The sequence below is a fragment of the Hemiscyllium ocellatum genome, chromosome 34, assembly GCF_020745735.1.
Source record: "Hemiscyllium ocellatum isolate sHemOce1 chromosome 34, sHemOce1.pat.X.cur, whole genome shotgun sequence".
NCBI classification, from domain to species: Eukaryota; Metazoa; Chordata; class Chondrichthyes; order Orectolobiformes; family Hemiscylliidae; genus Hemiscyllium; species Hemiscyllium ocellatum.
The window spans coordinates 32,551,684-32,565,088 of record NC_083434.1 but is presented as its reverse complement, the minus strand read 5'-3'; the positions used below and the strand labels follow the sequence as shown (position 1 = coordinate 32,565,088).

The 13,405-nt window shown below is 45.1% G+C and overlaps 1 protein-coding gene across 1 annotated transcript in view; it reads right to left on the bottom strand.

The window, feature by feature from the left end:
* Nucleotides 1–8,399, bottom strand: part of tert (telomerase reverse transcriptase) — a 57,612-nt gene extending 49,213 nt beyond the window's left edge. The window contains exons 1-3 of the mRNA XM_060849908.1: nt 8,178–8,399; nt 2,761–5,068; nt 1,600–1,795 (exon numbers count right to left, since the gene is read on the bottom strand). Coding sequence (XP_060705891.1) covers nt 1,600–1,795; nt 2,761–5,068; nt 8,178–8,396 — 2,723 coding nt within the window. The 5' untranslated portion in view covers nt 8,397–8,399. The remainder of the gene's footprint in view (nt 1–1,599; nt 1,796–2,760; nt 5,069–8,177) is intronic.
* Between the last annotated feature and the right edge of the window lie 5,006 nt (nt 8,400–13,405).

Here is a 13,405-nt window from a genome sequence, read left to right as displayed (position 1 = left end):
CATCCAGATGCCTTTTAAACATTGTATTTGAACCAGCCTCCGCCACTTCCTCTGGCAATTCATTCCATGCACACAGCACCCTTTGCATGAAAACGTTGCCCCTTAGGTCACTTTTAAATCTTGCCCCTCTCACTCTAAACCTCTGCCCTCTAGTTCTGGAGTTCCCAACCCAGGGAAAAGACCTTGTCAATTTACTCTACCCTGCCCCTCACGGTTTTATAAACCTCAAAAGGTCATCCCTCAGCCTCCGACGCTCCAGGGTAAACATCCCTAACCTATTCACCCTCTCCCTACAAGTCAAACCTTCCAACTTTGCCAACATTCTTGTAAATCTTTTCTGAACCCTTCCAAGTTTTCTTTAATATCCTTCCTATAGGAAGGAGACCAGAATTGCACACAATATTCCAAAAGTAGCATAATCAAGGTTCTGTACAGCCACAAAAGCATGACCTCCCAACTCCTATATTCAATGCTCTGACCAATAAAGGAAAGTATTCTAAACGCCTTCTTCACAATCCTATCTACCCGAGACTCCAATTTCAGGAAATATGAACCTGCACTCCAAGGTCTCTTTGTTCAGCAACACTCCCCAGGATCTTACCATTAAATGTATAAATCCTGCCCTGGTTTGCCTTTCCAAAATGCAGCACCTTACATTTACCTAAATTAAATTCCATCTGCCACTCCTCGGCCAATTGGTCCATCTGATCAAGATCCCATTGTACTCTGAGGTAACCTTCTTCGCTCTCCACTACACCTCCAGTGTTGGTTTAATCTGCAAACTTACTAACTATACCTTCTACGTTCACATCCAAATCATGTATATAAATAACGAAAAGCAGTGGACCCAGCGCTGGTCCTTGTGGCACTCCACTGGTCACAGGCCTCCAGTCTGAAAAACAACCCTCCACCACCACCCTCTTGTCTTCTACGTTTGAGCCAGTTCTATATCCAAATGGCTAGTTCTCCCTGTATTCCATGTGATCTAACCTTGCTAACCTTCTACCTGAAGGGGTGGTGGAAGCACAGTCTTTGAACAATTTTAAGGTGGAAATATGTAAATTCCTAATGAAATTATAGTTGGGTGGGGGGGCAGTGTGCAGTTTAGAGGGGTAACTGAGAATGCAGATTTGAGATTACAATCAGATCAGCCATGATCTCACAAAACAGCAGAGCACACTTGGGGGACAAAATGGTCTATTCCTACTCCTTCTTAATGCTGTCCATCTATGACTCCACTAACAAAAATGAAGCATCTGCATAGATTCAGTATTAATGTGACACATTAGGAAATCTTTACGTTCTCGCTCTCCTTCTGTCCTCTAACCTTCCAATGGGAATCACACCTTCTGCTTGACTACCACAGAAACACACCCACACAAACATGCACACAGTCACACAGACACATACAGTAACACAAACACACTAACTCACCCACAGACACAGTCACGTGCAGCCACAGTCTCACACACAGCCACACATCCTCACACACAGGTCTCAACATCACAGGATCCCTGACACAGAAAGGTTCTTAAACTGTGAGTGAGTTTGAGAGCCAGAATGGTTCAGGTTATAGTGATATGACAGCTTAATCCTTACCAGATACCAATCCTCTGCACCTCATTCCAGACACATTTTCTGTAGTAGAAAAGCATGTTTTTCATGAATGTTGTCTCCGTGATGTAGAAGAAAGACTTGAGCAGTTGTACCACATAGGTGCCCATTAACCAAACGAGAAACTTCGCCAGGATTTCTTCACGCAGCTGGTGCTCTGATGCAGGAACAAAGTGTGGCACTGGAAGACAAAAGAACTCCTTTAGATATAAAAGAAAGTTGGGTTAAACAAGTGCAACCATGAACAGGCACTAGACTTACATCTACAATAATCAGGCACATTCAGGCTGTCAGTTTGGATCACACAAATTTAATTGAGTTTAAGATCTTCCCCAAAAGGAATTAGGATCGATGGGTGCTTGTGACGTTGTAAAGATTGTTTCAAGTGTCTATTAGCACTAATCTACAAAGCAGCAGCTCCATAAAGGTAAGAGTCTACTCATGCTCCAACTGCGACAGTGCATGGTACAACAGCACCTCTCGCTGACATGCAAAGATTGAAAAACTGATCATAGACTTAACCTAACCAACTTAATGGCCTTCAGCAACACATTAGTTGTGAGAAATGAAACTGGTTAGTTCTAGATGACATTATGAGACAATTAATCATCGAATCCCTAACGTGGAAGCAGGCTATTTGATCCATCAAGTCCACACCGACCCTCTGAAGAGCATTCCAACCAGACTTACCCCATCCCTGTAATCCTGCATTTCCCATGGCTAATCCTGCACATCCCTGGACACCATAGGCAATTTAGCATGGCCAATCCACCTACCTTACCCATCGTCAGACTGTGGGGGTAAACTGGAACACCTGGAGGAAACCTGTACAGACACGGGGAAAATGTGCAAACTCTACACAGACAGTCTCCTGAGGCTGGAATCAAAACAGAGTCCCTGGCACTGTGAGGCAGCAGCGCTAACCACTGAGCCACCATTCCACCCCAAATAGTTTAATTAATAGAACGTAGAACATTACAGTGCAGTACAGGCCCTTCGGCCCTCGATGTTGCGCCAACCTGTGAAACTAATCTGAAGCCCGTCTAACCTGCACTATTCCAGTTTCATCCTTGTGCCTATCCAATAACCATTTAAATGCCCTTAAAATTGGCAAGTCTACTACTGTTGAGTTTGATTATGGATTACCTTTGGTTAGCCGAAGCCATGTACAATCATTCACCCTCATCTTCCACATTAGCTCACTGCAAGAGAATTTGTCAAACCTCCCCAAGGAAATAAACTTCTTCACGTTCTTCAGGAACCTGCATTTGTTGTGGTTGGAGCCCCACAGTTCATCTGGTACCACCCTGAGCAGACATTCTCTCACAAATCGGTGGACCTGAAGTGGACTGCTGTGCTGCTTCAGCAAATGCAGCAAGTCTATGTCCGAGCCAGGAGAACCTTCAATCCGGTCAGAGTCTATAGACACAGTGACCTTGCTGTTTGCTTCATGTTTCATTGCTACAGCTTCAGGTAGATGATCTGTCTGAGACCATAGGTCAAGATGATGCAAAGACCTCAAAGGGTCCGCTCGCTCCTCCAAGTTGCTTTCAACAGCAGAACCATGTCCACGAGGATCTGTTCTCATTGAATTATGATCCTTGACATTCTTACTCAATAATTGACCCTGTTTTGGAGTTGGGTGAATGGTTTCACCAATAGGACCATTAGCTTTTGACTCTACATCATGACTACAGCAATCCACCTTTCTGATGGGAAAAGAATTTGAGCCAGTGTTTCTCACAACACGTGAAGCACCAAAGATCTTTCTTCTTTTCCGGACATTCACAGAGCAATTTCTAGTCAACAGCTGCAGATAAGGGCACTTCTTATGATTCCCCAGCAATCTAAAGAAAATGTCTCTCATTTGCCAGTAGCGCTTTGGAAATCTCTTCTTTCTCCAGTAACTGTTAGGCTGCACCTGTGTTTCCTTCTTCTCAAATGTATCACTGTTCAAGAAGATAGATTGCACCAGCCTTTGACTGCCTGTGCTGAACCCCTGTAATTGATTTAGTATAAACGTGTTAGGCAAACGTTCCCTGCGATTAGTGCAATACATTATATTTCCTCTTTCAATATAAGTTGTAGCCCATTTTCTTCTATTCTTCGTCGGTTTGACATTTGTAGAGGTTTGCGATGATTGTCTAGCATATAGAGGGCTTGGGAAGAGACTATCTGTTCCTTCACACTGTCTGAGTGCATCAATGTTCTTTCCAGAAGTAGATTTACAAATTTGCATATTGCTTACAATTCTAGCTGTGAATCTGCCACCTTGATTAGAGTCTCTGATTCTAACTTGGTCTACCTCCTTACTCTTTTGTTGTTCTCCAGTATCTGCAACCGTTGGGTTATTACCAGTCCTCACAGAATCATGTCCTCCCATTGAGTTTTTAGCCTGTGGCCTTGTCTGCTCTGAATTTTCTCTTTGAGCCACAACAGGATCAACAGAAGAAATAATCGCTTCATTACACATGAAGTATCCCGTCCTATTGCTTTCAATTCCTCCTTCCTCAATCACTTTGGCTGCTTTGGCAGCAGAACCTTGTGTTCTGTAGCCTACCCCAGGGCTTTCCTCCCTTGTGCTCACACGTGCGCTGTATTGAAGACCTTTGGGTTCACATTTATCGATGTTACTATCTTTTCCTTTCCATTCACAGGCTCCATTACTTGGTCGATCAGTTGGCGTGCTAGATTGCTCAGTTATTTCTGAAGGTTTATTTGACTTACTTTCCAGATCTTCTGTTGAGTGAACTGCTGCACCTACCACCCACCCTGACGGCTGCCTGCCCTTTGACCTCTTTGCAAGAGGCACAGCGTCATCATCACTCCGACATCTTTTCAGCGACTTTACATCCGTAGTGACCTTTGATGGCCACCTGCTGACAACACCTTCGAGTCTAGGCCTCTTGGTGGGGTTTCTCTCAGGAACACTTCGGGTTCCTCGATGTATCTGCCTGCTAGACACAGCAGCTCGTGTTCCATTGGCGGCTCCTGCCAATCTCTCCTTCTGTTTCCTGCCCTTTGACAGGATCCCTTTATAAAACTGGACTTTCTTTTGGACACACTTTAATGAAAGACTGCACCAGTGTTTGGCTGGGTTCTGTCTCAGCCAGGTAGAAGGGAGTTTAGTGCCACTTGCAGTGAGGCTATAGATGGGAACTCCGCACAACTGAAAGCAGCAGCTTGGTGGAACCAACATAAACAGGGAGCAATGCTCCAACAGATACATCATGACGTCATCTCCAATTCGGCTGAGCAGTGTTTTCCACAGGATGCTGTTCTTGATGGTAACTGTGGTGGGATTGGGTTGGTAACTACAGATGTTGGGGGCTGATCGAATAGGTATGAAGCTTGATTCGTTTACACATGCGTAGCCAAAGCTTAGCACATTTCTTTTTCTCTTGTCACAAATCCTCTGAATTACTCGCAAAACCACATCACTCTGTGCAGATAGCTGAAAAGGAACCCGAGAAAGAAAACAAAAATCAGGTAGGAATTATAACAAAGGAGTCACCAGTGTATCACTACCTCATGGAAATCTTTGATAATTTTACAGAAAATTGTGAGAAAGATCAAAAATATCAATGCACGTTTCTTATCCTGATCAAATTTCACGTTGGCCATCAACTTGTTTGCCCACACGGTAAACACATTTTCCATCGTCAGCAAGTCCAGGCTTGAAACTGAAACCAGTAGCTCCTGATACAGAGCTAGGGAACCTACCACTGCGTCATTACAAACTAAAAATAAAATATGGATTTATAATATCTAACTGCCAGGTTTCCTAAATGACTATTCACAAAACTGGGCAGAATCCTTTTCTTGAAAAATATCTCAGACTTTGGAATTTCCTTCCTCAAAAAGCTGTGATGCAGAATCTTTAACAAATTTTAAGGCAAAGGTAGATTTGGTTTGATTTGCTTTATTATTATCACATGTGCCAGATTATTGATTACCAAGGGGATAAACAAAAATTGGGAGATATAGGAATGGAGGGTTGAGGTTAAAATCAGATCAGTCATCATCTTATTTAATGGCAGGGAAGGCTTGAGGGGTCTTGTACCACATTCACATGTATCCTTGGTAGCTTAAATTTATGTAGAGTGTTGCTTCTGATTCGCAATGATGCTCACTGTGGTGAACTGAAATGAGTCCGCCAGCTAATTCTGGCATAATCTCATCACTGTTAAAAGCAGGAGTCTCTGTTTTATTATTTCATTCATAGGATGAGGGTATTGCTGGTCAGGCCATCCCCAATTGCCAAGAGAATAGTTCAGAGTCAACCACATGACTGTAGATCTATAGTCAGATGTAGGCCAGACCAGGTAAGGAGAAAGTGAGAACTGCGGATGCTGGAGATCAGAGTCGAGAGTGTGGTGCTGGAAAAGCACAGCAGGTCAGGCAGCATCCGAGGAGCAGGATTCCCCCTCGGATTCCTCACATGCTGCCTGACCCGCTGTGCTTTTCCAGACCAGGTAAGGACAAGCTTCCTTTCATAAAGGATAGTAGTGAACCAGATGGGTTTTTGTTGACAATTGACATGGATTCATGGCCATATTTACACACTTAATTCCAGATTTTTAAAATGAATTTAAATTCACCATCTGCCGTGACAGGATTCGAACCCAAGCCCTCAAAACATTCGCCAAATCTTTGAATTAACAGCCCAGCAATAATATCACTAGGCCATCAACTGATTAGATTAGATTCCCTGTAGAATGAAAACAGACCCTTCAGCCCAACAAGTCCATACAAACCCTCTGAAGAATAATCCATTCCCCTACCCTATATTTACTTCTGACTATGGGCAATTTAGCATGGCCAATTCACCAAATCTTTGGATTGTGGGAGAAAACGGTAGTACCCGGAGGAAACCCACACAGACATGGGGAGAATGTGCAAACTCCACACAGGCAGTCACCCAAGGCTGGAATTGAACCTGGGTCCCTGGTGCTGTGAGGCAGCAATGCTAATCAGTGAGCCACTGTGCTGCCATCATTTCCTGCTCAATCATCCTGCAGAAGGGTTGTGTTGTTTAATCAGAAGCAAATGGAGGTCACCTAGGCTGGAGGTGATGTGTGAGTGATAGTTGGTATGTGTTAGTTCATGCAGCAAAGTTTGGACCCACCTGAAGTTTATTGAACATAGAATGTGGGAGACCAGGCAAGAGTGGTCAGGAGGGTACGTAACAATGGCATGGATGAGAGGTCTTAGCAGCAAGAATAACGGAGGCATGGGGCAGGGACGGGCAAAGTGGAAATACCAGCTTGACTGAAGTATATGCAAGAAAGCTCATTCTGGGGTCAAATATGGACCCAAGATTGCAACAGCATCAGACAGTCGCCTTAATAGGGATAAAGCTACAAAAGCAAAATACTGCAGGTGCTGGAAAAAACTGAGCAGATCGGGCAGCAGCTAAGGAGAGAAAAGTAAGGTTAATGTTTCGACTCCAGAATGACTCTTGTTAAAGCACTGGATTCCTAAGAGTCAAACTGCACTCGCAACGTTAACTGTTTCTCTCTATCCACAGCATCTGCCAGATCGGCTGAGTTTCTTTAGCAATTTCTATTTCAGATTTCCAGCATCTGCACGATTTTGCTTTTGTAGCTTTAACCCTATTTCAGCCAGTGTCTAAGATAAAGGCAGAGGGGCTGAGTTTCTCCAGCATTGGTGACATTATAGAGGTTTATAAAATCATGAGGGGCATGGATAGGATAAATAGAAAAAGTCTCTTCCCTGGGGTGGGGGAGTCCAGAACTAGAGGGCATAGGTTTAGGGTGAGAGGGGAAAGATATAAAAGAGATCTAAAGCGCAACTTTTTCACACCGAGGGTGGTACGTGTATGGAATGAACTGTCAGAGGAAGTGGTGGAGGCTGGTACAATTACAACATTTAAGAGGCATTTGGATGGGTATATGAATAGGAAGGGTTTGGAGGGATATGGGCTGGGTGCTGGCAGATGGGACTAGATTGGGTTGGGATATCTGATCGGCATGGACGGGTTGTTGTGGTGTACATCTGTACGACTTTGTGAGTACAGTTGGTGATTGGAGAACAGTGGGGAGTTTGAAGAGTGTTTTTTGTTGCTGACCCAACGCTTAAACTGGTGGGGATTTCTGTTCTACTGGGACTGGAATGTCAGTCTCACCTGTGGGTCTGGGGGGAATATCGTGCTGAAAGGTGACTGATAATGTGTTTTTACAGCATGCTGCCCAGGGACATAGGGAAAAAGGAAAACAATACAGACATTAATCCCGCCGAACAGTGATCCCCCACGTCTCAGAAAACGTGAGCGTGGCGTGTTCGAAATGGCATTTAGCCTAAATATTCCCCGCTGCAAGAATCCGGCGCTAAATTTTCAGGCAATCCCAGCAGGAGGGGGTGGGGAAAGCCCGAGGTGGGGAGTTTGAACTAGCCCTGGTCTCCCTCTGGGTTTATACAGGGCTGTTGTGAATTCGCAAACGTGCTCCTGTTACAGTACATGAAGCAGTATAAGACCCTCGGTGGCCGCATGACTGTTGCTGGGGAGGGCTGGTTGAAGGTGTTTCTCCAGCCCCCGGTACCTGCTGGAAGGTGAGCGGCCGGCACACAGCCTTGGCTTCCCCGGGAACGCAGACGATGAGCTGGGAGATGAAGCGCCGGTAGTGCCCGGTGTCGCTGGTTTCCATCAGAGCTGGCGGGGTCACTGCTGCCGCTGCACTGATCTCCTCGATGAACCGCTGCAGGGAGCGCACGGAGGGATAGACGGAGGCCAATAGGCCGAACAGCCTGCTCTCATTCATTGCCCTCTCTGTCTCAGCGAACCACACTCGCACTTCCCCCTCTCTATCTCCTCCCTCCGCCCCGACCAACAGCATTCATTCCCCGCCCACCCTCTCACTGGACCCCTCCAGAAACACACAGCGCAGAGGAGAGACCCCTTTGGCCCATCCAATCCGTGCTACCGAAATAAAAGACCTCAAGTCTGCCCCAGTCCCACCTCCCAGCACACAGTCCCCTGGCCTTTAATGTCATGACGTTTCAAATGCTCATCCAAAAGGCTGTGAAGTCATACTCTTCCACCACCCTCCCAGGTACTGCCTTCACATTTCTCACCACCCTCTGGGTGATTTGTCTCTCCCTCAAATACCCTCCAAATCTCCTGCCTTCCCTTTTCCACGTATGGAGTCAGCTATTACGAGGGGGCATAGCTTTAAATTAAGGGGTGGTAGGTTTAGGACAGATGTTAGGGATAGATTCTTTACTCAGCGAGTCGTGAGTTCATGGAATGCCCTGCCAGTAACAGTGGTGGACTCTCCCTCTTTATGGGCATTTAAACGGGCATTGGATAGGCCTATGGATGAAAGTGGGCTAGTGTAGGTTAGGTGGGCTTGGATCAGCGCAACATCGAGGGTCGAAGGGCCTGTATTGCGCTGTATCTTTCTATGTTCTATGTTCTAAAATTGCACACCCCCTACCCCCATTACTGACCCTTTAACTGAAGGGAACAGCTGCTTTCTATTCACCCTGTCCTTGCCCCTCATAACTTTATACTCTTCTATCTTGTTCTCCCCCCCCACCCGTCCCCAACTTTCTCTGCTTCAAAGAGAACAACCCATGCCAGTCCAGCGTCTCTTCATAGCTTACGCACTCGATCCCAGGCAACATCCTGGTGAATCTCCTATGCATCCCCTCCAGTGCAAACACATCCTTTCTATAGTGTGCTGACACAGTACTCCAGCGATTGTCTAAATAAAATTCTGTACAGCTCCAACATAAGACTCCATGCTCTTATTATCCATACCTCAACTGATACAGGGAAGTGTCCCATTTCCCTTCTTAAGTATCCTATTAATATGTCCTAGGAGAAAGTGAGGACTGCAGATGCTGGAGACCAGAGTTGAAAAGTGTGGTGCTGGAAAAACACAGCAGGCCAGGCAGCATCCGAGGAGCAGGAGAATCGACGTTTCGGACATAAGCCCTTCTTCAGGAATGAGGCTGGTGTGCCAAGCGGGCAGAGATAAAAGGTTGGGGGGAGGGAATTTGGGGGAGGGGCACTGGGAATACCAAAGGTGGCAAGAGGTGAGGTTGAGGGTGATAGGCAGGCGAGGGGGTGGGGCGGAGAGGTCGGGAAGAAGATTGCAGGTCAAGACGGCAGTGCTGAGTCCGAGGGTTGGGTCTGAGATACGGTAGGGGGAGGGGAAATGAGAAAGCTGGAGAAATCTACATTCGTCCCGTGTGGTTGGAGGGTTCCTAAGTGGAAGAAGAGGCGCTCTTCCTCCAGGCGTCGTGTGGCCAGGGTCTGGCGATGGAGGAGGCCAAGGACCTGCATGTCCTTGGCGGAGTGGGAGGGGGAGTTGAAGTCTTCAGCCACAGGGTGGTTGGGTTGGTTGGTGCGGAAATCTTCGGCAAGTAGGCAGCCTGTCTCCCCAAAGTAGAGGAGACCACATAGGCTGCAACGGATACAGTAAATGATGTGTGTGGAGGTGCAGGTAAAATTTGCGACGGATATGGAAGGATCCATTGGGGCCTTGGAGGGAGGTGAGGGGGGAGGTGTGGCCGCAAGTTTTGCACTTCTCGCGGTTGCAGGGGAAGGTGCCGGGAGTGGAAGTTGGGTTGGTGGGGGGTGTGGACCTGATAAGGGAGTCGCGGAGGGAGTGGTCTCTCTGGAACGCTGATAGGGGTGGGTAGGGAAATATATCTCTGGTGGTGGGGTCTGTTTGGAGGTGGCGGAAATGATGGAGGATGATACAATGTATCCGGAGGTTGGTAGGGTGGAAGGTGAGGACCAGTGGGGTTCTGTCCTAGTGGGGATTGGAGGGGCAGGGTTCAAGGGCAGAGGTACGGGAAGTGGAGGAGATGCGGTGGAGAGCATCGTCCTGCCACCTTCAGGGATCTGTAGACAAACACCCTCAAGATCCTCTGAGCTTTCTAGTGTCTGGCCATTTTTGAAGTACTCCCTCATCTCTTTCTTTCTTCCAAAGTACATCACCTCACAAAATAGGGTGAGATTCCATCTGCCACTGATGCCCCATCTGACCAGCCTGCCTATATCCTCCTGTAACCTTAGACCATCTTCCTCACTGTCAACAAACTGGACAATCTTTGTATCATTTATGGGCCAGGTGCTGGCAGGTGGGACTAGATTGGTTTGGGATATCTAGTTGTCATGGACAGGTTGGACCAAAGGGTCTGTTTCCATGCTGTACATCTCTATGACTCTATGACTCTCCTTTCCTCCCCACATTCTCATCCACAACCACAAATAATAAGGGAGCCAGCACTGATCACTGCGGCATGCCACTGGACAGTCACCACCTCTACCATCCCTACCCTGTCTCCTGGCACTGGGCCACTTTTGGATCCAACTTGCCAAGTCACCTTGGATCTTAATCATCCTCATACACTTATTTACCTTCCACGTCTCTGTACATTAGTGTAAGTAGTTAATAAATGTTCATCAGTTTGTGCTAGTGTCTACATCTCATCTGTCTAATGCTCTCAGAACCTGCTCATGATATTAACACACTCCTGAATTTCCCATTGGATTCATTAATGACTTCTCTATTGGGAGTTGGGCTTATTTGTAGCACTCTTGATCTGTTCCAAAATTAGGTTATACTGCAGCCTCTGAGCATAAATAAATTCAAGGTTGCTGTGCCATCCAGAAGATTGTCTCTTCTGGATGAAAGGTTAAACTAAGGCCCACTTTGTCTGTTCTAGTGGAAGTAAATGATCCCTTGGCACGATATTGAAGAAGACGCAAGGTGCCTCAGCCAAAATTTATCCTTCAATCAACATCGCAAAAGCAGATGACCTGATCATTGCAGTTTCTGGGAGTGTAAATTGGCTGCTGCAGATCATATGTTGATGACTAAACTTCAGAAGTATGGAATTGGTTATAAAAGTGTTTTGAGGCTGGGGCAAACACTCTGTAAAGGAAAGTATTTTTCTTTGCAGGTGAGGAAATCTTTCTTGAATTCCCTTGTGGATTTATTAGTAATATTTATGACCATTACTTCTGTCTGCCTTCCAGATAGAAACAAATCTAAGTCTGCCCTATAATTTTAAATGCCTGTCTCTCCTCAGCCTTGTTTTCTGCACATGGGCAATATCCTCTAAATTCTAGTATCCTCTTTGTGAGTCATTTATGTACCTCTCAGTAACTTCATGCTTATTTTGTAACTCAATGACTACAACTGTTCATTATTCTCCAAGTGTAATCCAGATATGGCTCTGTTCAAATTCCTTGCTTTTTCACTTCGTCCCTCTGGAAGTAAATTCTGGTGATTGATCACCATCCAGGAATTATAGTAAGGTTTAGTTGCAAATAGCCATGACAACATCAGATTCTGTGTAACCTGAGCCTTTAATTGTAACAATAAATTGCTTAGTGCCAATTCAATATCCTGGCCTAGAACTATAATTTTGAAAACATAATTATCAACACTCACCAACTCAATATATGTCTTTTCCCTGCTGTACCTTAGCATGCATTTCAAAATGGTAAACCCAACAGACAAAGATGTATCTGGTTCTGAAAGCTGATGTTTAAAATATTCCTCTGAAATGTGTATTCTATGAGTAAAAAAGAGGATGCTGAAATGTGTTGATCTAAATGTTCGTTTGTGAGGTAGTCACAAAGGGCCTTCTTTCATTAACATATAATGGTATAGGCCTGCGACGTTCTGTTAGTTTTGGAGTTAAAAAGTTTTTCAAAATTGCAGTGAGGGAAAGAAAATGGTAGATTTCACCTCATTAATAAGGCATGTCATCAATTTGTATTGTACACTAGTTTAAAGATGGAAAGCCTTAATTTGTGTATATTTCAGGGGTATTTGTGTTGGGGATACATTGTACATTTAGAATCCAGTGAAACTAGCACTAGCAGCAAACAGAAACCAAAACTGGGAGACTGGCTAAAAAAATGACCTGAGCATAAAAATTTTAAATCCAGGATCTGAGTTAAGGTTAGATTCTTGTAGAGAAGCCACAAGCTGAGCTTCTATTGGTCAAGAATTACAAATATTGTTAATTGACCTGACACAGGTGCTCAATTGTGGATTGAATGTTGCAAAACACTCCCACACAAGGGGTATAAAACTACACTTTCCACATAAATAGCATTTTAAAAAAATGCTCTTGAGATGGGGACATTGCCGGCTGGGGCTGGTATTTATTGCCCCGACTTGATAAAGTGGCGATGTGCTACTTTTTGAATTGCTGCAGTCCATCTTCTGTAGGAAGATCCACAATGTCATGGGGAGTTCCAGGATATTGACCCATCAACTGTGAAAGCATGGCAATATGTTTCGAAGACACAATGGTGAGTGGCTGGAGCGGAACATGCAAGTGATGGTGGTTCCCATGCATCTGCTGCCCTTGTCTTTCTAGATGGAAATGGTCTTGGGTTTGGAAAGTGCTATCTCAGGATCTATGTTTCTCACTGTGGAAGTCAGGTTAGTAATAGTGCACCTGTGAGGAAATTAGTGCTTGTCAGGAATATTGCCAGTTAACAGGGAATTTCCAGACGCTTAGGTGTTGTGTGAAATCCAGATCAATGTTAAAATCTCGCATTAGATCTAAAGCTGATTGCGAGAAAGAACCACTCAGCTAAAGCTGTGAAATTGGAGATGACTCTTATAGCAGCAAAGGTAATTAGTGTTTGTGTAAATCACAAGTTACCTTTAATTCAACCACTTATTAAGAAATATCACAATCAGGTACTGAAACGACGATTCAAATTTTATTGCAACCAAAATGGACCCGTCAAGTTAGCAAGTTAAGCCTCACAACTCAACTTGACTAATAT